Source organism: Anas platyrhynchos, chromosome 3 (assembly GCF_047663525.1).
Source record: "Anas platyrhynchos isolate ZD024472 breed Pekin duck chromosome 3, IASCAAS_PekinDuck_T2T, whole genome shotgun sequence".
NCBI classification, from domain to species: Eukaryota; Metazoa; Chordata; class Aves; order Anseriformes; family Anatidae; genus Anas; species Anas platyrhynchos.
The window spans coordinates 99352729-99377047 of NC_092589.1; the positions used below are offsets into that span (position 1 = coordinate 99352729).

The 24319-nt window shown below is 38.8% G+C and overlaps 1 protein-coding gene across 14 annotated transcripts in view; it reads right to left on the reverse strand.

Moving 5' to 3' along the window:
- Positions 1–24319, reverse strand: part of DLGAP2 (DLG associated protein 2) — a 471424-nt gene that overhangs the window by 41826 nt on the left and 405279 nt on the right. For all 14 annotated transcript variants that reach the window (XM_027455147.3, XM_027455135.3, XM_038177139.2 and 11 more), the window contains 2 exons: positions 23259–23406; positions 19465–19684 (listed from right to left, as the gene is read on the reverse strand). In XM_027455147.3, the coding sequence (XP_027310948.1) occupies positions 19465–19684; positions 23259–23406 (368 nt within the window). The remainder of the gene's footprint in view (positions 1–19464; positions 19685–23258; positions 23407–24319) is intronic.

Consider the following 24319-nt stretch of genomic DNA (forward strand, 5'->3'; position numbering starts at 1 on the left):
CTGCACAGTTAATGAGTTCATATATGGAACAACAGTTTCAGAGCCACAGAAATCTGGGACTAATTGGAGACTAACAAAATCAGGTAAGAGGATGGAGGCGTGAATTTGTGAGGCAAATCTTACCACTAAATTCTATTTGCTTTAATCACTCAAGCTGTTCCAGGGAAGTAAATAGGCTAACTTAAATGAATAATGTGACTGAGACTTGTCTTAGATAATCTTGGTATGTGTTACTGACTTAAGAGATAACTGTAATAAATTAAGAATATGCTACAGAAGGAAAGTAACCATAAAACCCATGTTTTATTGTTCATTCTTGGTCTTAGGTCTCTAATAATAAGCATTGACTTAAGATCCAAAGCGTGAAATTTTATGTCACTTTCAAATATTTTTGTAATTAATTGTTATGTCAGTGAATGTTCCTGTTATCAGAAGTAACGTCTGTTTGTATCTGCTCTAATTCTTGTCCCCAGTGGACAGAAGTACCATGGGAAGTCCATATATTGGAAGAAACATTTCCTTTTCCTAATAGGGAAGGAACTTTCTTTCCATTTCTCATCCCCTTCTTATACTGATGGAGAGAAGCTCCTGTCAGCTTTGCATGATTTGCTACTTTGCAAATTATATTGGTCTTAGTGGTTATTAGTTCAAAGTAAACATATAAAACCTCCTCAGTGTTGCTTCCTGCCTTCCCCATGTTTTGGTCCATCAGCCTACAAACTCCAGAGCTGTAGTGGGTTTTGCAAACCCAGCACTGAGGGTTGGCCAAGGGCAGTGCCTAAGGCCTTACAGGGAGTTGGGGCAGAAAACTGAACTGGGATAAATGGGGAAGAAGCATCCTAGTCTTCAGTCAGGGTGTCAGGGGACAAGCAGGGTGTCAGAGCCAGCACAACAACTGCAGAGAAAATATAGCATGAGGATGGGGACATGCAAAAGCAGAGCACCAGGAGGGCAGAGCTCCCTCAGTACAACTTTAGACTGATTTAAGTTGTGGACATCAGCATAAGTAGAGTCATGATTCATATTTTGATGTACAAAACAGAAATCCTGGATAATGGATTTTTTTTTTTTTTCAGGGTTAACAGAACATGACACAAGATTTCTGTTCATTTTTTTTACTATTTTCTGAGGAGTTTTGGTGTGCACATGCTGGGCACTCCTGATATTTCACCAGTCCTGCTGCCGAAGAATGAGGCTCAAGCAAAGCAAAAACAATGCCATTCTGCCACACTGTTTATCAATTTGTAAAATCTGCAGCTGCTCTGAAATGCAAAGAGAAAAAGAGTAGACAGCATGAGAGGAAAATATATCTTTTTAATGTTTAAACTGAACACAGAAGGAATTATGAAAAAGAAATTGAATCTTTCCTTCCTGTTGTATTCAAAGGCAATCTTAATATAGAAAGCAGATATTTTTTGGTCTTTTTTTTAATAAAGCAGGAAAAATTATTTTTGGAGATCAGAGGATACAGTCTGTCTCCATCTGTTAGCTAATAATTATAATAAAAAAGATAAAAATTGTCAAAAAACATTCTTCTAATTCTAACTGCATGGCTATTTCCGACTTCCATTTGAATCAAAGCATTAACTGTTCAGGCACTTGCCCTGCTTCAGTATAAATATGTGTAATCAGCTCCACTGGATCTTCCTTTAGGAAAGGACATTTGAAGACAAATGGAGGGAAAACAAAATGGTTCTGTGCTGCTTCATGGTGGGCTAGACTAAATGATGATGAAAACCAGGTATAAATTGTTTAGGTAGCATGGCAGCACAACGTGCATTAATTTGGCTCTCAGGCAGGAAAAGGTGTAACACATCAATTTGTTTTCGTAAGGATCATTGCCTTTATGCAAAGAGGGCAGTGCCCATTTATGTCAGCTCCAGTTATCTTCTCCCAGCACGCGAGTTATGCTTGATACCTTAATGGCCAGATGACCACTTCCCCCTGCACATACACAAGATTCCCTGTCAGTGCGGAATCTGGCACAGCACTGGCTACAAGTGACATGCTCTGTAAAGCACATTAATCTCTTCTATGTTCTTTGTGATACCAGCTGGGAAGCACCAGTCAGAAGCAGAGAATCAGGTATTACGGAAACAGATGTAACCAAGAGGGCAAACACAGCACTGGAGAACTAATGGTTTGGACATACACAATAGAATTGCAGGGAAAGTTTCCCAATAGTTCTTAAGTAACTGCAAGTTTTTTTATTTAGTTGATACACCTGGAGCAGAATATCCCTCTTAATCTGCACTGCATTTGACTAAACTTGCTTAAGGTTGCTGTTGCTACTGTAGAAATAGCTGTAGAAATCAGTCAGTTATGCTGCCCATATTTCAGTGCAAACACAGCTTGTACTAGAAATAAAATGACTAAAATGATTCAATTCAGATATAACTTCAGGTTATCCACAGAGAGTTAAAGACAAAAGGCAGGAGAGACTTGATACATTTGATGAAATATCAGTGGCTGTAGGTGACATTCAGAACACCTTTCAAAAGGCAGCCTTTTAATAAATCACTGCTGTTGGTCCATTTGCCAGATATAATCACCTGAGGGGCTTTCACAAATCAATATAACCACTAAGCACTTAGTCAAAATAACATTATTTAGGCTGAGATCACAAAGTTAACTGGATGATGAATTTACATAAAAGCACCATCAATTAAAGGAAACAGTTGTCCCTTATGACATATGGCAGGAGTAAACCGTATTTTTAGTTTTGCAAGGAAACTTATTCAGAAGCAGGATAATTACTCTGCAGGGAGCACGGAGCTGCCCTGGAGGCAGAGCTCCCTGGGGCATGCTGCTGCAGGCAGACAGGATTTCTCCGAGGAACCACAGCACCAAAAGAAACACTGTGAGGGCTCCTAGGCTACCGCTAGGTCTTCTGTTTCACACAGGGAAAGTGAACGCTAACGCTACAACCATTTCAGAAGAAGAAAAAGAGACCTTTCTGTAATGAAATGCCACAGTTAAATCTAACCCTGCGTGAAAAGCTTACTCAGCTTACATAGCCTTTTGACCATGCTGAACATTGTTCTAGGCAAAGGTTTTCACAGTCATAGATAACATGGCTGTTCTTCAAATGCCCTGAAGTTTCCTCATTATGTGCCATCATGGTCATCAGGACTTCTGATCTGCTCTTAAACTAAAAAGGCACTTGTGGATGTACAACAGCTACCTCTCAAAGCAAAAAATGATGAACATTTCAATACCATCAATAAATGAAACAGGATTTCTGAGAGAAGACATCCCATCCACTGAAAGAGTTAATTTTACACTAAGCAAATAAACTCTTTGATCATTTTTCTACTAATCCATGCATGCCAAAAATAAGAATACAGGTCCTTATTGAAAAGAGAGGATGTTGGGACACATCTTCCTATTTGTGACTATTGTCATCTCCCATTATACAATGGTTTCCAATGAAAAATATAATTAAAAGGAGAATGAAGTATCACACAAGTCAGCTTAATTTTTACAAAACCAGTCTGGTTTTTCCTAAAGTCAGTTTCTAAAGTGTTAGAAAAGGGGTTTCCTTCTTGGGTTAGTTGCACCTTTAAAGTTCACTCCAAATGAGGTGATTTAGAAATGCTTAGTTTTGATACGTGTAGCGTCTTGTTACTTAATTAAGAAAAAGTGATCGGCTACAATGAGGGGGAAATGTTAAGGTAAATAATCTGTTTGGATCCAGTCTGCCATTTTAGATATGTGCCATCAGTTGATACTTCAAAACTGACACCTTTGATTTGGGGCTTACTTCCTTTTTTCAATGCTGCAGCATGATGTGCTCAGGCTCCACCCAGAAAAAAAAAGTCTTGCTCCATTATTTGACCCTAGGCAGTGCTAACTGAATGCAAATGACTGTCCTTCAAAGCACACATCCACTTCTTACTTAAATTGAAACCACAGCTGCATGTGAATGTAGAGTGGGTGAGGAAGATGCCACATTCTCGTATAATCTTGACTTCTCCAGCCTTTCTCTTTGCTGCTCCCTGGGAAGATACACACTTTTGCTTGTTGCTTTGCTAGTGAAAGATCCTGCCATTTCTGAGGGATTTTCATGTTCAAGAGTTTCTCCATTTGCAAGGTTAGGAGAGTGTTTTTTTGAACTGTAAGGAGATTCAAATCTTGTAAAAATAGTCATTAAAACTTACCGATGTCATACTGTGCTTGAAATTCAAGAGAGAATTTTGTTTTTAAATATATTAATAATTTTAATGGAATCTATGGTTGATTTCCCTCAAACACAATCAGAAAGTTACTTTGTTTTTATTACCACATCTTGCTGCTTTCTGCCGTTTCCCATTCTGTCCTCCACAGTGAATCCTAGCCAGTGAATGAGCCAGGAATCTTTCCATCTCAGTCGAGATAAAATATTTTTATGCTTGGATATCTATGAAAAGAATTCTGTTTCTTGCTTTCCAGACCGAGCAGTTAGAAACAGCTGATACATCTATGATGATATTTTTATGAGATATTTTCTCAGAAAGACTACTTACACCCAGATGAGATTTACCAACGTGGCTTATATGATGGGCTACATTTTGCTTAAGCTACATAAACCAAAGCATTGTCTGGGTTGCAAGCATTTTTAACTTTATTATTGTAATTTTATTATAGCATTATTATAACTTTATTTATCCTTTTTTTTTTTTTTTTCCTCCCTGATGGTTTTTTTACTTGTATTATGTTTAGGTAAACTTGGATATTTTTCAGACATTACAGTCAGATTTTAAGTGACCATGATCTCACATTGCTATGTCTCAACATGATGGTCTCATGTCATAGACCATGGGAGCAAAACACTGCCTTTATCCTGTGCCATTTTTTAAAGTAGGATGTTACAGTAGCAATTGGTTTTATCATACTTTCAAGACACAGTCAGTGTCTGAGAACTATGAAGTAGAATCCATCTCACCTCACATTAGCCATTTAAAAGACAGTCATCCAACTCTAAGTTGCCTCATCTCTTCAGAATTCCCAGGAGAAAAACAAGCAGTTGTGGGGGAAATTCTACTTTAATCTTAGATGTTTTTATTATTTTATTATTATTTTTACTAGGCAATGAATGGTAAAAAATGCAGGTAAAAAGAATCAAGGACAACCAGTTCAGATCAGGACAATTCTGAAATGCCTACATAGGTGAGATCCAACCTATGTACTCCATCCAACCACTCTGTCCCTATGAAGGCACTGGTAGGACTCTGACATGCACTGGGACATAATCTCTCCTCTCTTCTGTTACCTGCATTCATTGGAAAGGTGGGAGCTTCATCGCATCTGCTCCTCTGTGAGCTCGTTGTTAAAGCAAGGCTATGTGGAATTTGATTTTAAGGGTCTAGCCAAATCTGAATTACATTACATTTCTTAATCCAGCAGTCCTAAATGATAAGAAGTTCAGCTTCCAAACCCTTCTCCTGGACCTACTGCATAGTAATGGTTTGGCCCAAGGTCCCTTTGAAGCTTCACAGAAGTACTAAACACAAACCTTGTGTATTTCCATTGTTTTCAAATTGATTGTACAATGTTAGACACTGGGATAGATGATGCTGTTTAGTCTTGCTGAAGTTGATATTGAAAGTCAGTGGAATCAGACCAATTCACACAAACTGAGGATTTGGACCTTTAGCATAATGTATTATTGATACAGGCAGGGTTCGTGCTTCTTATAAATTACTTTTTTTTTTTTTTTTTAAATTGCTTTTCAAAGTGACGTGTCACTGAGAAACTGCAGTCATATGAACCCCATATAAAATGTTATTTCTATGCAGCATTTCGTTTTGACCTGTCTCTGCTAAATAGAACCTATATAGCACTTGTGAAGAAAAGAAATCATTTCTATGACACATAACCTCAATAACAATTTACTGGGTTAAGGCAAAATTACTGGATGCTATATTTTTATTAATCTGTGTGTGCATTAGGTTAGACTCAATAATCAGAGTAGATCCTTTTAAGCTTAAGTTCTGTACATCTATCTGATTTCGTACAGGAAACTAACAATTAAGTGGAAATGTGACCATTAAATTTGGAAAAAAGCTGGAGTCTAAGAACACACTGCAATCTCCCAGTTAGAACTTGGAGAAGAGAGGTATAAAAGGAATTAGTGTAATCAAGTAATTCAGTGCGTAAGTCATTACCTCCATATTGAGGAAACTTAGGTCTGTAGGCAGCCCATGTTACGTAAACGATAAAATCTGTTTTGACAATGTAATTAATGTTAGTCTCAAAACAGAAATGCAAATCAAACAAGATATCAAGGTCAGAAACTGGAAGCCTTTGCCAAAGTTAAAAGAGATGTGGGTAACACAAACCTCATGGATTGCTGATGGACTAGTTGCAAAGGGTTCTATTTTAGATCAGTTAATTAGCGAAAAATTATAGCCTAACCAGCATCCTGTAGATGGCAAAGCGAAGTGCTGACAGCTGTTTTGCTCTTCTAAACAGTTCCTATGTGCCTCTAAAATATCGAAGTTGCCTTAAAGAACATCATCTCAGTTTTTCAGTTGCAGGAAAGAAAAACTTACCTTGAACTATACTCTAATTTATGGAATGCATGTAAGGCTTTTCTGGAATACCGATTGCATGTCACATCACCAAAACAGTGAGAAGCAAAGAGAAAAAACAGCTCCAAAAGCTAAGAGCTGCTGTTACCGGGTTACTCTTTTCACATTGAGAGCAATAGAAATTTTGTAAATGTTTTTCAGTAGAACAGATTCAAACCAATATTGCTGTCATTCTGCACTAAAAAGAAAAACCCTTTTCTTGACCTCCCACATACCCTTATCACTCAAGTCAAATAATTTCCAGCAGCCTCTTGAAATGCACTCATAGACGTAGGCTTATCATTGTTTCTGTTTGTGTATTTTCTGTTCACATTCTCACAGTAACTGTGTGTAGTTTGTAATTTTCTTTAACTTTCAGAAAGGAATTCCAAACTGAGTAGGACCAGAAAAAGAATTTGCTCAGTTAATCTTAAGTGTTGCACAGTAGAATAATTTTAACAGTGCATTATGATAATGGTCCTGTGTTAAAGAATTAAAATGATTACAAAATATTTTAATTAAAGAGAATTTAATACCTTTAAATTGTTCTTTTGATCTACAGAGAGCTGCAAGTCTGGACAAAGCTCACTTTTGAGATTGGTAACAATACAGGCAATAGTCAAAGCAAGAAATCATTTTACTTGAGATAGTCTTGGAGTTGGCGTCAATGTGGAAAAAAAGTGCTCAGAAAGATACTTGCAGTCTATCGGTCCTAAATTTAGGTGCAGCAAATGATGCTGCTGGGTTTTGAGCTCTCAACTCTGTAAGTCAGAGCATGGCTCTCTCTAAGCTAGTTATCCTTGTTTTCAGCAGGACCAGCAGATAAATCTTTAGATTTATCCTATAATGCAATATGAATAGGGCTGACTTTTACCTCCCATTCTATGTCATCATTGTAGACTATTTTTATAGGCAACATGGAGAAATAGGGATGTCCAGAGAACAACTTATAACAGATACCAATCCTAAAGGAGATAAATCACATTTCATTGAGTATAATAGGACATTAATGTGACTGCCTTTGACAGCTAGCTACATTTCAGATATACGTATTATATGAGATGAATTTTTATGACTGAAATTTTATTTTATTTTTATTATTTTTATATATATTTTTTTTCTACTGGGGGATGGAGACTAAGAGTGGAAATATACATATTTTTCTGGACAAAGAACTATCCCAAATGTTTCATTTGTATTTAATATAAGAAAAAGAAATGCATACAAAAAGTCATGACTCATTGATATGTCCTTGGTACTGTGTTCTTAGTCTCAGAAAGGCAAGTGATAGGTTACTCACTTCAAACTCAATATCTTCCTCAGACTTGTTTGGATATCTTCTGGTTGCCTTTGAGAAGCAGTAATGAGCAGCATGGATTACTTTGGCATTTGTCTAAACTGTGGTTTCCACTGTATATAGTTCTTACATACCAGGTTATATGCTGAGACTAAGCTTCACCCCTTCCACATGGTGGAACATTGCATTTATAGAGTTTGTTGCTAAGTATGATCTTAATTTTATTACGTTCTTAATGGTCTGAATTTTTGGGTAGACCTGTGTGGTGTCAGGAGTTGGACTTGATGATCTTTATGGGTCCCTTCCAACTCGGGATATTCTATGATTCTATGAAGTACCAGCATGATATTAGGTAAGACACCTCTGTTAGTGCTCAATAGGGTCCCTATCCTGTATTCAGTCTGAGTCAAACTCAGCTGAACATAGATACCTAATACTTTTTTAGATGTCCTAGGCTGTTCTGCCTAGCATAAAACAGCTTGTCCAGGAGAAAGCAACTCTCTTGTAGGTTCCATGTGGATGTCCCAAATGGGTACAAGACACTTATCTTTGAATTGAATCTTTTTTTTTTTTTTTTTTTTTTTTTGTGTCATGGGGTCATGGGAACAACTAGTTTGCATTAAAATACATACCTTTACATGACTTGATGTGGAGCTGAATTCTCCTTCATCCAGCTAACCTGTCTGGCCAAAGGCAAATTCTGTCTGGGTATGCCCTGGGAATGTCACCAGTTTTAGAATCTTTACTTTTAATGAAAGTATTGGGTTTACCAATTGCCCTTCCAGGGTAGCTTCAAGTCTAAACAAAATTTTTGGCACAGAAATGAAGACTTAAACAGAAGCTTTCATGAGACTCCATTTTAGGGAGATGAAAATAGAGGATGGGAGTTGCTGAAGGGTTGGCAGAGATATGCAAGCATCCCAAGATTTTTTTTACAATAATGAAACAGAATTTGTTGGAAGTAAAACTAAAGGTTACTATAAAAGTTTTTCTGTTTCACTTCTGTGTCTCTCCACTCAAATCTAGATACAACTTCATTTAAATAGCAAAGAACTTGCTTTGCCTCTACCTTCATGCCTGTCTGTTACTAAGAAGGATTTGAGTGGCAGCTGCCCACTAGGAATCTGTTCTCCTGGAAAAGGCAATTTTACAAGTTAGAAATAATATCCCTCAGGAGAAGCACATTTGTAAGTGGTGAGCACTAATCAAAACACCCTCACCATAAAGCAGAATATTAGTGAAAGCACCTAAACTTGCTTCCCTAAATGTCTGATAACATGTCTTCAGAAATAGTTTTACTATCCAATGGACGTTCTAGTGGCAGAAGGCACCCTATGGAAGCAAGACCTGCCCTGCCATAAAAGGGCTTATCATAATTTTGAAGTGCAGCTCTGTCACTTCACACCCAGCCTTTACAGGCCCCTGTACCTTTGCTAGGGCCCAGAGGAGAGGAATTCCCCAGTGTCTGCACACTGTTTCTTTTTTTGAAGATTGTATGTACAGTAAAGAAGCTACAACACAGCTCACATCCCTGTTGCATTGAAAGCATAACAAAGCTAAGGCCAGTTTGCCTGCAAGCAAAGTGTGGTCTACTTGAATACAGTTATTAAACTAGCTGATGGACCAAGGCCCCTGATGGATGAAATACTGCATGCAAGCAAGTAAAAATTCAAATGTCAGAACTCAAAAAGACCTCTCCATATCCTGCACTTAAAGCATGCTAATTCCAGTGCACATTCTGGCTCCTGACATACATGCCTTCAACAGAACCCAGGACTGAACATACGCAGAGCTTCTGAGAAGGCTCATTAGAGGGCTTTTATTCATTCACTGAGGAATGCAGGAGAATTGCCGCCAGAAGAAGGATCCTGCCTGCCTTTTTACTACAAGTGAAAAGAAGCAGTATTCAGCACCAGTTTCAGCTGGTGAAGGCTTACCGACCCTGCAAACTTCTCCCAGCTGCACAGACACACCTGCGGACAAAGCCTCCTGCCAGTATCAGGCTAAATATCTGGGCTGAGATTTACCCCTGCCACTGTTAGTTTCTATCATGTCAGGAAGGCTTCAAACACCTGAGCAATGAATCACATTCTTTGCATGATTTTTGCTTTTTTACTTTCTTACCCACTCTTTTTTTTTCCCTTTTTTTTTTTTTTCTTTTCTTTTCTTATATCATTCAGAAAATGAAGCTGAGGAAACTGTGAAAACTCATCCCACAGACAGCTTTGAAACCAAATTCAGCCAGGAAAGAGGGCATGTGCGGCCTTTTTAATAAAAGAAAAAACAGCTGTCTGGCAAATCTAATAAGTTATGGAGGAATTATGTCAAGCACAGAACAGCAGGAGCAAGAGAAAGACAGTCATTACATATTTTTTAAACTAACCATAGATGCAAGACAGGGACATTTTTTTTTTTTTTTTTAATCTTTGAATGAAAATTATAAAAAGCTGCTGGCTACTGCTCCAACTGTTTTCATGCCTCATCAACCTGAAGAGGCCAGGCAGTTCTGATTAGCACAGCCTTTGTCCAATCTCAGGGAATCCTAGAGTTACAAACAGTTGCAGCAACCCCTTGGCCATCCCCTGTTGAATTCCTCAAACCAAAGAACTTGTGTCACCTTCATCCCAGCGACTCCCTTGGCATCTTTCGTGATGTAGAGCTGCTATAAAATGACACTGTCAGCATAGCATCAGAACTTCAATATATTTAAAAGAATTAAAGACTAATTATTCCCCTCAGATACACCCAGAGCAATGAAAATGATGTGTGCATATCCAAGTGTAGAACTGGGCTCATTCTTTGTTAGTATAAGATTTATCCTCACAGTATAAGCACATAAGTTGGCACAGCATCAAAGTCTTAACTCAGGATCCTCAAGTGCTCCCACAGATATATGGTATGTTTCCTGCAGAGAATTAGAGTGCCAGATAATTCCATGGGAGCCCAACAGTAATTAAGCAAAGTCAATAGGCAAATAATAATTGAGAAAACAGCCTTCTATATCTTATTTGGACTTAAGATTTTGTGCAATTTTAAATATACTTGTTGTGGACACTACTGCAAGCTATCACTTAGCAATGGTTACCAATAGTAATCCCTGAGACATAGCATTTATTTCTGTCCTCAGTATAGAGAAAACAGAAACTGTGGACATATTTGTGTGTATGTTTTCTCCCATTTGGCTAGGTTTTCCTAGAGAGTTCATTGGGTTAAGAAGATCTAAAGAGCCACCTTAATGAAGTATCTAATTCTTGAGAAAATTTTTTAAAAATCATGAATTTATAGATCATAAAGCATTTTTCTTTTAGGAACTGAAGATTGCATTTTTCAGATCTTGAATATATATGGATAGCACTTGAGGATGGAGTAGTATGACCACAGCAGCACTGCAGTAAGTCAGCATTGCACTGTCAAAATCAGTGTGCCATAGAATCATAGACCAGTTGACGATGGAAGAGACCTCTGGAGGTCATCTGGCCAACCCCTGCTCAAACAGGGAAATCCAGAGCAGGGTGACCAGGACCACATCCAGGTGGCCTTTGAAGATCTTCAAAGAGGGAGACTCCACAACCTCTGTGCAACCTGTGCCAGGGTTTGGTCAACCTCAGAGTAAATAAGGTGTTTTCTAATGGTCAGATGGAGCTTCCTGTGTTTCAGTTTGCTTCTATTGGCTCTTGCCCTGTCACTAGACAACACTGGAAGGGGACTGTCTCTACCTTCTTTACACTTTGTCTTCAGATACTAAAATATATTGACAAGATGTCCCCAGAGCCGAACAGTCCCAGTTCTCAGCCTTTCTTTACAGGACAGATGCTCCAGTCCCTTCACCACCTTCATGGCCCTTTGCTGGACTCTATAAAGTAGCTCCATATGTAGCAGCTCCATGACTTCACCATTGCCTACGCTTGCCTATCCTCGTATCTTTGAACCAACCAAGCAAACACACATCTAAAACTATTGTCATTAGTGTTCAGATAGCAACCAGGGAAATGGTCCTTTTGGATTCCGTAGGGGCGACTGTTCAATGAAACAGTATGACCTCCAGATGAATTACTACATTTTCATGCTCTCATGTTTGTAGGTACGTGACTATGCAATCTTAGTGACAATGTACATTTTCTGGCTCAATATCAAACATGCACTATAAAAATTCACCCTGCATAGCCCCTTCAAAAATGGAAAGCTGAAAATAGTTTTAAGCCAGGAGAAAGGAAACCTGCAATTCCTCAGGCATTCTGAGCAACAGTATGAGCTGTAATTGAAAACTCCCTCATGCAATGTGACCTTGTTTGAATTAATTGGTTTTGGAATTAGTGCTCAATAGTTCAGTGAATGTGGAATCCTCTAACATTTACTCATTGCCAAATGGAGTTCTACTGGCTGAGAAAAGTAAAATGCACAAAAGACAATTCCATATTTCTGATCCTTTTCAGTATCATCTCTTCAGTAAGCACAAGTTTAGTAGAGCTACCCAGTGTGAATTGTCTGAAAGGGTATGCTTATACAACTGATCCAAAAGCTTTGTGTTGTGCTACATTTTCTAGAGAAATTAGGTAAGTGCTTGAAATAGAGTGTACTGACAAATTAGGGCCACTATAGTAACTATATTCCCTGAAATTAGCAGTCCTTAAAATTTCTCTCTGAAAATCCCTGAAGCTGGAGAAGAAATAATCTTGGACTGATACTTAACATTAGTAGAATAAATTCAGGATTTCTTTATGTGCAATGAACTAATCTCCATTGTGCTGAAGTCCATAGCTAGGTGGAGGTTTTTATTTTTTATTTTGTTATTAAATCATTCATCAAAAAACACTCCTTGTTGTTGCGAAATAACTCGGATTACATGAAAATATGAACTAGTTTTAAGAAACTGATATTGATGCTCCCTTTTATGCATTTACCTTAAAGCTAAAGAAATTAGGCCACACAGTCAGTTCCTTTTGCTGGAAGAACTACTTTTTACCTGAGTGGAGTACTTCCACTCAGGTAGGAAGAATATGCAGGAATATGTACAGTCTCTTCTGTTTAAGCTGTTTTATTTCACCTATAAAAGCAATATTCACTGAGCAGATATCCCTCCTGACAGGAGAATGTCCTGAGGAGCAGACTAGAGCCACAGTGTCTGTCTCAATAAAATGAAAATGCCACCAGGAGAAAGTGAGCATGTCCCTCACATTTGAATCTACAATGACTTGGGGTTTGGGATGTCCACCTGCATGGCCAGAGGTGTGAATTACAAATTACTCTCTCAACATGTTCTTCTGCTTTGCTACAGAAGATCTTAACTGCTAGCTCCAATGTCATTCCAACTCAGTACTTCTGCCTTCATGGCAAAACCAAGCAATATCAACAGGAAAAACAGAGTAAACATCCTGAAATATTCTATGATTTCAAGAAGATATCTTATACAGGACTCTATCTACATATAGGGCGTGTAACATAAATAAGGTGACCTTTTCAGGCAAAGTGGAAACAACCAGAGAGTTGTTTCCACTTTGATCTTCCACACCTCCTTGTCAGCTATGGTTTCAAAATACAATCCATGCTGTACAAGGGTATTTGAATTACTTTTCACTGAGACAGGTATTGCAAGTGGGATGAAGTGCTCTGTGGCACTGCTCCCAGCTAGCAGGCTGTTTCTCAACAGGGTTACACAGCCAGCGCCCACTCTGCACCCAGCTGGTGATCCAGCTCTGCTACCACAGGTAGCTTGCGCCCCTGCCTTCAGCATTCTGCTGCACTAGCCAGACATTACCTTCCATGCTGACAGAGAAATGCATAATACATCCAGATATACCTGCACAGCAGGGAACTGAGCTGGTATTGCCTGGAAATGCAACCCAGATTTTATGCGCTCCTGAAAAGTGAAGCATTGCTTGCAAGAGCAAGATGTAAGGCGGTAGTAGTTAGGATGACTACTGCACTTTGTGACTTCTCATTCAGGAAATTACATGTTGTCTGTGATGGAGGGACGAGGTGGGAGGCAGACGCAGCTGGAGCTGTATTTTCTCAGCTGTGCATCTGGCAGCTGCAACTGGATACAGTTTAGAGACAGAAAGGATACTCCGTCATTCAGGGCTTTTAACATGGAAGCATTTTTTACTGGGTTCATTATCTCTTTACAAAATGAAACAGGATGGATAGAAATGTCCTAACCAAAGAGAAATACGATGAGACTTAGCAGGGGGTCACACTGAGTCTGGTCCAACTTCCAGCATGCCCACAATGCTGGCTGCCTTCATTATATTGGCACTTGTCTCATTCATTTACACCTCAGGCAACAGGTAGTTAGTGCCCTATACCTTGTCACATAGTCTTCATCAGAGATGGAAAGCCTGGTTCCACACATAACTCAACTATATGGGTCTGTGCAAAAGTTATGTGTTCATTGAACCATGGATATTACTGATGAACCACCTGACTTTCTCTGTAAAGTTGTATGCACTTAAGAAGAGCTACTGGTAAACCTTTTTCCATCTATAAGTAAGCCCTCTTAGCAGAGTCCATTAGCAATGTCCCACATAATGTTCATTATGGTTGCAACCTTCCTACCTTTTGCTAGCTGTACATGCATTTAAGGAGATTTTAAGAAAATGTGTGATATAAATACATATTTTAGTTTTATAATTGAATTCATAGATCAAATGTTAACATTTTTATTTTATATTTACATTTTTAGTTACATTAATTATTTTTAGCTAAGCCTGCATATTATGATTAGATTGCTTTACAACATTGATAAGACGCAGTCATGACCTATATCACTAAAATTTCAAGGAACAATTAAATTGCAATGCCTGTTAATTTTCTAAGAAATTGCTTTAGTTTCTTTGGAAAGAAGAGTTTGTAACATCAGAAGCTGAAAAGGAATTAATGCAATGCAATTTTCCTAAGAATTCAAAAGCTGAATTGGAATTGAAGACTGATGCAAAACTTTGACCTTTTTTGACATTTACTTGAAGGAAGTCCGTATAAATGTTAAATATCTGCCAATACCATTTTCATATTTGAGACAACTGCTTCTTTTACAATTTTCAGAGAGGGGTGAAGAAGTAAGAATTCTGAATTATAATAATAATAGGAAATGAAGCATCTCCTTCTGATGCTACAAGAGCTGAAGAGAGAAATATTGAAGAGTTTACCCCTAGGGTTTTATAAACAAGAACTTACTTGGCAACTGAAATTTTCAATTAATAGTGAATGACATAACCCTTACTCTTCTTGTAAATCAGTTAAATATTTCTAATTCAAATATTTATCTTATATAAAGCTGAGGACAGTGGCAGAGAGATAATAATTTGAATACAAAACCACACTCAGATATACAGTCCAGGCTTTGAGACACAGTTTTGGCTTGGGAATGCATCTCAAATCCTTTTCAAATCCTTTTTTTTTTTTTTTTTTTCTAATAAATAAATATTTTTTTTCTCCTCAGTGCCAATATCACCTCACCACATCAAAGAAGAAAGATTACATATTTGGGCAAGAAAATATATCTGATAAATCATTCCTGAGATGAGACAGAAGCCATGAGTGAAATGAAGGTTAGAGTTTTCAAAACCTCATTATTTAGCCAGCAGACTGCTAATCAATGCAAAACATTTTTTGTAAGTATGAAAACACTGGGATGCAAACATGTTTATTGCCTAATCTACTTATTTTCCCAAACATATTCTATTATTTGGTTTTGTTACTCCAGAGAGAATAATTTTCTGTCAGATGAGAATTTGGAGTTCATCTAGCATATAAACTCAAGACAGCTTAGGTGAAAACCAATTAACTTGGTAACCAAAAAAATCTGAAAGTGTTCCAATTCAGTACCTGGAGTCAGATACCAAAACAGATATTTAGTACTGTCCCTTGCCTTAGAAGGTCTCTACATGATAATCACACAGTACCATATGACAAAGATGAAACATTAATCTCCGAGGGGGCAGTAAAATCTCATTTTATATCATGACAGCATTTCTATTAAACAAGGGATAGAAACATCCTTAAAAGTTTGTCACAGCAAGCCACAGCTCCTGATTTTATGCAAAGTTATATGCAGGAATTAAAATACTATCTTTATCCTAAAGATAAAATAATATTTTATACTACTTATGGAATACTTATGGAAAACTTCTGTTATTCAGCCTGGGTTTAATTCCTTTTTTAAGATCCCCTGGTCTGTTATACAGCACATGTGCCAAGCAAATAATTTAAAAAACATTTTTGCATGATACATTTTGAGCTATGTTTTTACCTTCTGTAGATGGACAGCTTGCACTGCAATGTATGTGGCAAGGACAGTACCATAATTAGGAACTGATACTAAGGTAACATACATAAAAGTAAGTTTGGATCACTTAGCAAGGAATATGTATTATATGTATTTGCTAATAGATTTCATTTTAGATATTTCACTGCTATCTGTACAATCTTTTATCTACCAGTACTTTAATTCTAAGTTCTCTATCATATTGATATTCTAAAATGAATAAAGATATCATATTTGCTAAGCAACTAAAGGAAAGCTGCTACAAGAATGTTAAAAGATCCTAAAAATGACTGGTATAACAATGAATGCTAATGGTTATTGATGAGTATACAATATATATACTGAATCACACAATGACAGAATTACAGAATCACAGAATCACAGAAGTGTAGGGGTTGGAAGGGACCTCGAAAGATCGTCGGGTCCAACCCCCCTGCCAAAGCAGGTTCCTCAGAGCAGGCTGCCCAGGTAGGTGTCCAGACAGGCCTTGAATATCTCCAGAGAAGGAGACTCCACAACCTCCCTAGGCAGCCTGTTCCAATGCTCCATCACCCTTACCGTGAAGAAGTTCTTTCGCATGTCAGTGCGGAACTTCCTGTGCTCTAACTTGCAGCCATTGCCCCTTGTCCTATCCCCACAAACCACTGAGAAGAGGTTGGCTACATCCTTCTGTCCCCCACCCCTCAGATATTTATATACATTGAGGAGATCCCCTCTCAGTCTTCTTTTCTCCAGGCTGAAAAGACCCAGGTCTCTCAGCCTTTCCTCATAAGGAAGATGCTCCAGGCCCCGTATAATCTTTGTGGCCCTCCACTGGACTCTTTCCAGGAGATCCCTGTCTTTCTTGTACTGGGGAGCCCAGAACTGGACACAGTACTCCAGTTGAGGCCTGACCAGGGCAGAGTAGAGAGGGAAGATCACCTCCCTTGATGTGCTGGCCACGCTCCTTTTAACGCACTCCAGGATCCCACTGGCCCTCTTGGCCATGTGGGCACACTGCTGGCTCATGGTCAACCTGTCTTCCACCAGGACCCCCAGGTCCTACTCCTCAGAGCTCCTCTCCAGCAGGTCATCCCCCAGCCTGTACTGATACTGCGGGTTGTTCCTTCCCAGGTGCAGGACTCTACACTTGCTCTTATTAAATCTCATTTGATTTCTTCCTGCCCATCTCTCCAGCCGGTCCAGGTCCCACTGAATGGCAGCACAGCCTTCTGGCGTGTCAGCCACTCCTCCCAGCTTTGTGTCATTGGCATACTTGCTGAGGGCAGACACTATTCCCTCATCAAGGTCATCAATGAAGACGTTGAACAAGACTGGACCCAGCACCGACCTCTGGGGAACACCACTAGTCACAGGCCTCCAGCCAGACTCTGCTCCTCCGATCACCACCCTCTGAGCTGAGCCAGTCAGCCAGTTCCCAACCTGCCTTGATGTCCTCTCATCTATCCCACACCTCGGTGAATCCATGCTGACTACTCCTCATAACCTTCTTCTCTTCCAATTGCTTGGAGATGGCATCCAGAACAAGCTGCTCCAATACCTTTCCAGGGACAGAGATGAGACTGACTGGCCTGTAGTTTCCTGGATCCTCCTTCCTGCCCTTCTTAAAGTCTGGAGTGACATTGGCTATCCTCCAGTCTTCAGGCACCTCACCTATTCTCCAGGACCTTTCAAAGAGAGCGGTTCGGCAATCATATCTGCCACCTTCCTTAGCACACATGGATGCATCCCATTGGGACCTATGGATTTGTGTGCATTGAGCCCACTCAGATGCTCCCAAACCACTCCCAAATCCACCGGGGGGGGGGGGGCCCTCCATTTCCCAGACCCTTTGTCCTGTTGCCAGGGGCAAGGAGTCCCGGGGGAGTGTCCTTGAAGCAAAAACTGAAGCAAAGAAAGCATTCAGTATCTCTGCCTTCTCAGTGTCTCCCGTGACCAGGACACCCCTCTCATTCAGCAAGGGACCCACATTATCCCTAGTCTTCCTCTTGCTGTTTATGTACTTGAAAAAACCCTTCTTATTATCCTTTATCTCTTTTGCAAGCCTCATCTCTAGGTGTTAACCTTCCTCGTCGTGTCCCTGCAGGCCCTGACAACACATCTATAATCCTCCCAAGAGGACAGGCCCAAGAGAACAGGCCCTTTTTCCACATTTCATAGACCTTTCTCTTCCTTTTGATCTTATTGATGAGCTCCTTGCTCATCCACGCGGGTTTCCTGTCCCCCTTCCCTGATTTCGTATTCTTTGGGATGCACCGATCCTGAGCATGGAAGAAGTGCTGCTTAAATGTAGCCCAGCTCTCACAAGCATCCTTGCCTTCTAGCAGCCTGTCCCAGGAGATACTCCCAAGCAGGTCTGGGAAGAGGTCGAAGTTGGCTCTTCAAAAGTGCAGGGTAGCAATCCTGCTTTTAGTCTTACTTCCTTTGCCTAGTTCCATCTCATGGTCGCTGCATCCCAAGCTGCCCCCAACCTTCACATCCCTAACAAAGCCATCCCTGTTGATAAGAACGAGGTCTAGGAGCAGCCCCTGCCTCGTTGGCTCCTCCACCACCTGCATCAGAAAATTGTCCTCAACGCATTGTAGGAACCGTTTGGACTGCTCGTGTCTGGCTGAGTTGCTTACCCAGCAGATGTCTGGGTAATTGAAATCCCCCATGAGGACCAGCACTCATGATCGCGAGGCTACTAGCAGCTGCTCGTAGAAGGTCTCATTGACTTCCTCCTCCTGATCTGGAGACCTGTAGTAGACCCTGACCACTGTGTCTCCCATACCAGCCCACCCCTTAATTCTTACCCACAAGCTCTCCACTTATCCTTCACCCTCACTATGTCCTTTACCTTCACTATATACTTAATAGCAAAAGCATGAAGATTGCCAGTGTTCATGATTCAGTATATTGATGCAACTGGTTATGCCTTTTCTAAAGTAAGCAATTAATTTCTTGTTAAGTTAATTGCCTGAAAGTGTTCAGATTAAATATTTACAATATTCTTTCATTTTCTTTTGGTACTTTAAGAACCTAAATTAAAGTCCTTGCAACTGATCCCACTTAGATTTGTTGATAGATATCAATACCTAAATTATACTATTTGTGATTGGAAACCTGAATGCAGGGGAAAGAGAGGTCAAATTATGGCTATGCTGAAATCCATCTCCATTATATTATGCATACCGTATTCTCCTCAGAAGGAGCTGCAGCCACAATGTATTCTTAGTATTAAAAACCTAACAATACTTTTATCAGATATTATCACTGCACAGGAAATTGTTTCCAGTGTCAAACATCCTTTTACAAAACAAGACTACACATTTTCACATGCAGAACAGTGGAAGGATCAGTGTAGATTTGCTTACCTGTGGTTGACCTGATTGTTGAGGTGATGTTGGAAGATGCCATCGCAGGTATACATTCATCATCTTGGGAATAGCCTGCCTGAATGGCACGCAAGTAACTGTGGCTTCTTGTTCGGAAACATCCAGGGAGGTCAAGGGCATCCATTGCCTGAGCTTCAACTTCACTAAACACTGATTCACACACCGATTCAAATTGCCCATTAACCTCTGCTTCACTCATCTGAATAAACAACAACAATGCATTTGATTTTTGACTTGCTTTTTTTTGTGATCATCACGGCCTCAACATCTCAAATGGACACCTGTACATTGATGAAGAACTGTTTTAGCAAATAGTTAAAATTTAGTAATCCCTTCTGATCACATTCACATTTTTTTTAAACTTACATCAGCTGTTTATATGTATATAGTAAGTACATTACACATGCCATATAATTAATTGTACAATTAATATTTTTTGGCCTATTCAGAAGACTATAAATACAGGTTTAGTGGTAGCCAACCAATCTGAGGTCACTATGTGCAGAAATCCATGTTCTGCCTGCACCAGAGAACAGAAATTATCTACACTAATATTAGTCCCTAAAAGGTGAGGGTGGATTGCTTGGGCTCCTCACTAATCAACAAGGTTAGGGCTTGTGTGGACATTCAACCTGTGCAGCTGGTTGTTTTCTTCATCTCATTACAAAAGAGCTCAGGGAAGTATCTCATACTTGGCTCTGAGAGTTCAAAGGAGGTGATGCTTCAGAAAGGTTTGAGAGGTAGTGCATCTAAAGTTGTGCCCAGTGAAGCATGTGAAAGAATAACCATTCTTTGAAATAGTGTGAAAAGTGGTCAGATGGGTAAGTAACACTTGGACCACCTTCAGGTGAGAAGTGTCCTACACTAAACCTTTATTTCTTGGTTAACTGTGAGCCATTCTACTACTGTGTAAAAAATGAGGTGCCGCCACTACTTCTGCCTTTCCTTCAGCAGCATTATTTTAAGTCTGACACTTCCACCACCATGTTTGTTGCCTGTCAGAGCACACTAGATGTGCTGTGACACCACCTACCAGGTTGTCCCTTTGGGAGATTTCAGCACCACCCTCCAGCTCCTCTCAGGGCTTGGACAGAAGCCAATGTCTACCTGCTGACCCTGCAGGTTGGGCGTGAGACAAAACTGTACATTTTGAAGAAGCTTTTGTGATTAAGAGTGCTTAGACAGGCTGGCTTGGATTAGGGAATGTCTTTGCAGGAAACTGAATTGCAGTTGTGAAATGAGTGCCTAAATTCTACCTAGATCATTTTTAACAGGTCAGCCCTGACTATCTGTAATAAACATAATTCAAAATTATCTTTATCCAAAGCCAGATAGGAAGCATTTAAGCACTGGACAGACAAATACATGACCTCCTGATAACTGCTCCTGATAAAAATTCTTTAAAAAGAGAGTGCTAGAAATCAGGATCAGTATAAATACCAAGTGAAATTAGTAGTGCCACTAAACAGCGCATCCAGTTGATTTTACTTTTCCTATATGGGTGCTAAGTGCATTTTTCATTATTACTGTTCCTAGCACATTATTCATTATGTAAATAGAGTTAGTGCAAATGTTTCAAATGTTTTAGGTTTTTGATTAAGTAAATGGAAATTTCATACAGAACTTCTGATGATAATGAATAACTGATATTTTAATTTCATGTAAGACACTTTGGCTACTAAATCTTCTCAGAAAGGAATTACATTACTCTTCATAAAATTTGCTTCTAATAAAGTTAAATAGATTTATGCAATCTCAAAAATATTTAAAAAGAAATCTTACTCAGAAATATTTTGCATATATCATTGATCAGGAAATTTATGGTAATGTAGTCCATAAACACAGTAAGTCCTAACCACTTCTTTCAAACTAAGGTCACTGACAGTAGAAAAATAAAAGTTTTAGAACTTAAATTAGAAATATAAACTATGGAATCCAGCATCTTTATTAACTGGATCTTTGGTAAAGAGTGAAAAAAAAAAGCATCTCATGAAAAAAAGACATTAAAAATATCACAAATCATACAAACCAGTATTATGTAGATGGGACAGGAAGGTGATGGTGTCATAGAAAAATAACAGGAGACAGCAAAGGTTCAGAATGTATTATTTTAATACATTTACTTCATATAGTATCTACCAAATGCAGTTATTACTGATCTGGAAACAACTGGAAAGTGAGGTAGAAAGTATGTGGTTGAAATGAAATTATGTGGATTATTGAAGACTGAAAGTAAGGAATTATATCCAGCAGGACTTAATTAATCTGGCCAATTGAGCAATCTAACTGCAAATGAACTCTATTGTGGACATCTTTGCAGGTAATGTGCATTGGAATGAAGAATTTGAACCACTGCTGAAACCAGTTAGTCATTAAGGATAGCTCAGTGAACATTTCCATGCATAGAGATGATCAAAAAGGCAGAAGGTGTTAGACTAGTTCTATATTATAGCATTATCTTTGACAGCCAACAGCACTTGCTTTGAATACTTTGTATGCAGGATCTATTTCTTTACAAATGTTATCAAAAACACAGTAATGAAAATGGAAAATAGGCAAGCCAGCATAATGAAAACCAAGGCATGAAAATGCTGGGGACAGGTTTCACAAGGAAGCTTATTAAAAATAATAAAAGCTTTGGAAAATGACTGGCTGTTTCTAATTCTGATGCGTGCTATACAAGATTATAGTTAGATTTGTCCACAAAAATAAAGGAACTTGACTGAGGGGCATTTGTTAGGCAAGTAGTACATCCCAATGCTCTACAGTCAGTGAAGACCGACAAGCACTTCCAGAGGGCTCTCAGCTCACTTAGGGTGTGCATCGTCCTGGAAGAAACTCTTTCACTCCATTAACTACAGAGGAAGTGCTAGTTGTTTCCTCAGTTAAAAGCCTCAAGTTAGATGAGCTGAATCCAGGCCTGAATAGCCACACAGTACAAATTGAATGTGAATGAATACAAAATGTTTAAGAAGATTTTTTTTTTTTTTTAAATCATAAGCATTGCATATAATTAGCTACTATATCCTTAGGTGCCCCACTGAATGCTCAAAGGAAATCAAAGTACACGTCTGAGAAGAGAGGAGGGTCCTGATGTCATGAAGCAACACAGGGAAAAAGTGTTATGACAAATGAACATTAGAAATGTTGGAAATTTTGTGTAAAGTCCTCTGTTAAATGGAATATCCACATACTTCATAAGGCTGTTTGTTCTTCAGGCCTGATTCAACATGACTTAGTACTCAATAACAAGTATAAAACCCGCAGGATGTAAAAATGGCTTTTTTCAGAAGTTCCTGTATACAGAATAGTTGATGGGACTCATTCTTTCACTCGAGAAGAGTGAAGGGATTGATTTCAGAGATATCTTAAGCTTGCAACCCACATTTTCTGAATAAGAATACATCTTTCCAGAGGATAACTGTTATAGAGTTTGCTACTCTGTGCTTGATCTGAATCTTCTTAACGTTTAAATATTTAATATAGACTGAAAATAAAAATACCAGTACTTACATTTTTTCTGGAAATAAAAAAAAAAAGGAAAAATATTGTCTGTTACGGTGTCCCTGTGCTTCTAGGATTCATTATTTTTCTTTAAATTGTGAACAAAGGTAAAATTCTTTAGATCTGAATTACTTTGACAATTCACATCCTCAGTTTGATATTAGTTAAAATGAACAAGCAAACAAACAAACAAACAAAACCCATCCACTTGTAACAACACTTGCATCTGTGATTAACCCATAAGAAAAGTTGTAACAAGAATTTCCCACCTGACTAACACAGCTGGCCTGACTGAGTGTGCTCACTGCTCTCATATAGCTCTGATTCCTTGAGCGAAACTTTGGGGAATTGTAGTTTGCAGAGGGATCCAGGTTGTGACCCCCAGGCACGTCACTTGCAGTTTGAAGGTAGCTCTGACTACAAAGGAAAGAGGAAGAAAAAAGGAAAGGGTGTAAAACTATAGATGGAATCAATTAGGAGACTAAAGACAGTAATTCGCTGAGACTCACAAATCCATTCCCCAGGGTCAAAAATCTTTCTCAGTATAGAGCAGCATAGATCTCGTGTAGTCAAGCGCCTTAACACAAGCAGAGAATCTGTTTGCAGTTCTGCCACCTGGATGCTATGAAATTTTAAATACCTTTACCGTGTTTAAACATCATCAATCCTCCTGATTATTAATGTTGAACTTTCCCAAAAGAGAATGTCTAGGTCAACAAGAACAAGAGGCAGAGCTAAAGCATAAACCAAAGTAACCCAAAATGTCTCTTCATAGATAAAATCTGTTACTTGTCATCTGTTCTTCATCAAGGTGTTAGGCATCAAGAGACCTTTTATTTTCAAAGGATTGATATATTTTAGCAAAAAAAAAAAAAAAAAAAAGGATTAATAAGGTACCCCTGCACAAAGCTTTAGAAATGCTTTCCTTATATCTCCCAGTTTAGAGGACTGGGACCATAACACAATGCTGAGCCCCCTTCACTGTGCTTTCACTACAGGGGTATGTTAATCTTTATGTCTCATGTCATATATCTTGATCATTTATCATGCCAGGAAAATAAAGGGAGCCTGGGAAAATAACTGTGCTTTATTTTGACTGCAGAATTTAATAAAAAAAAAAAAAAAAAAGATAAAAAAAAAGATGTGTATGAGGTCTACCAGAGTTCTCAGAAAGTCTGAAAAAAATGTTTTAGGAGTCTTGTGTTGTTCCTCCCTAAACAGGAGTGCAGAAATTAAAGAATATATCAGGAGTTTGGAGTTTTTTGGAATTTCATGTGGTAAAGAGGCACTTCTAACATTTATTCCTTAAAGGTAGCTTTAACAGAAATGC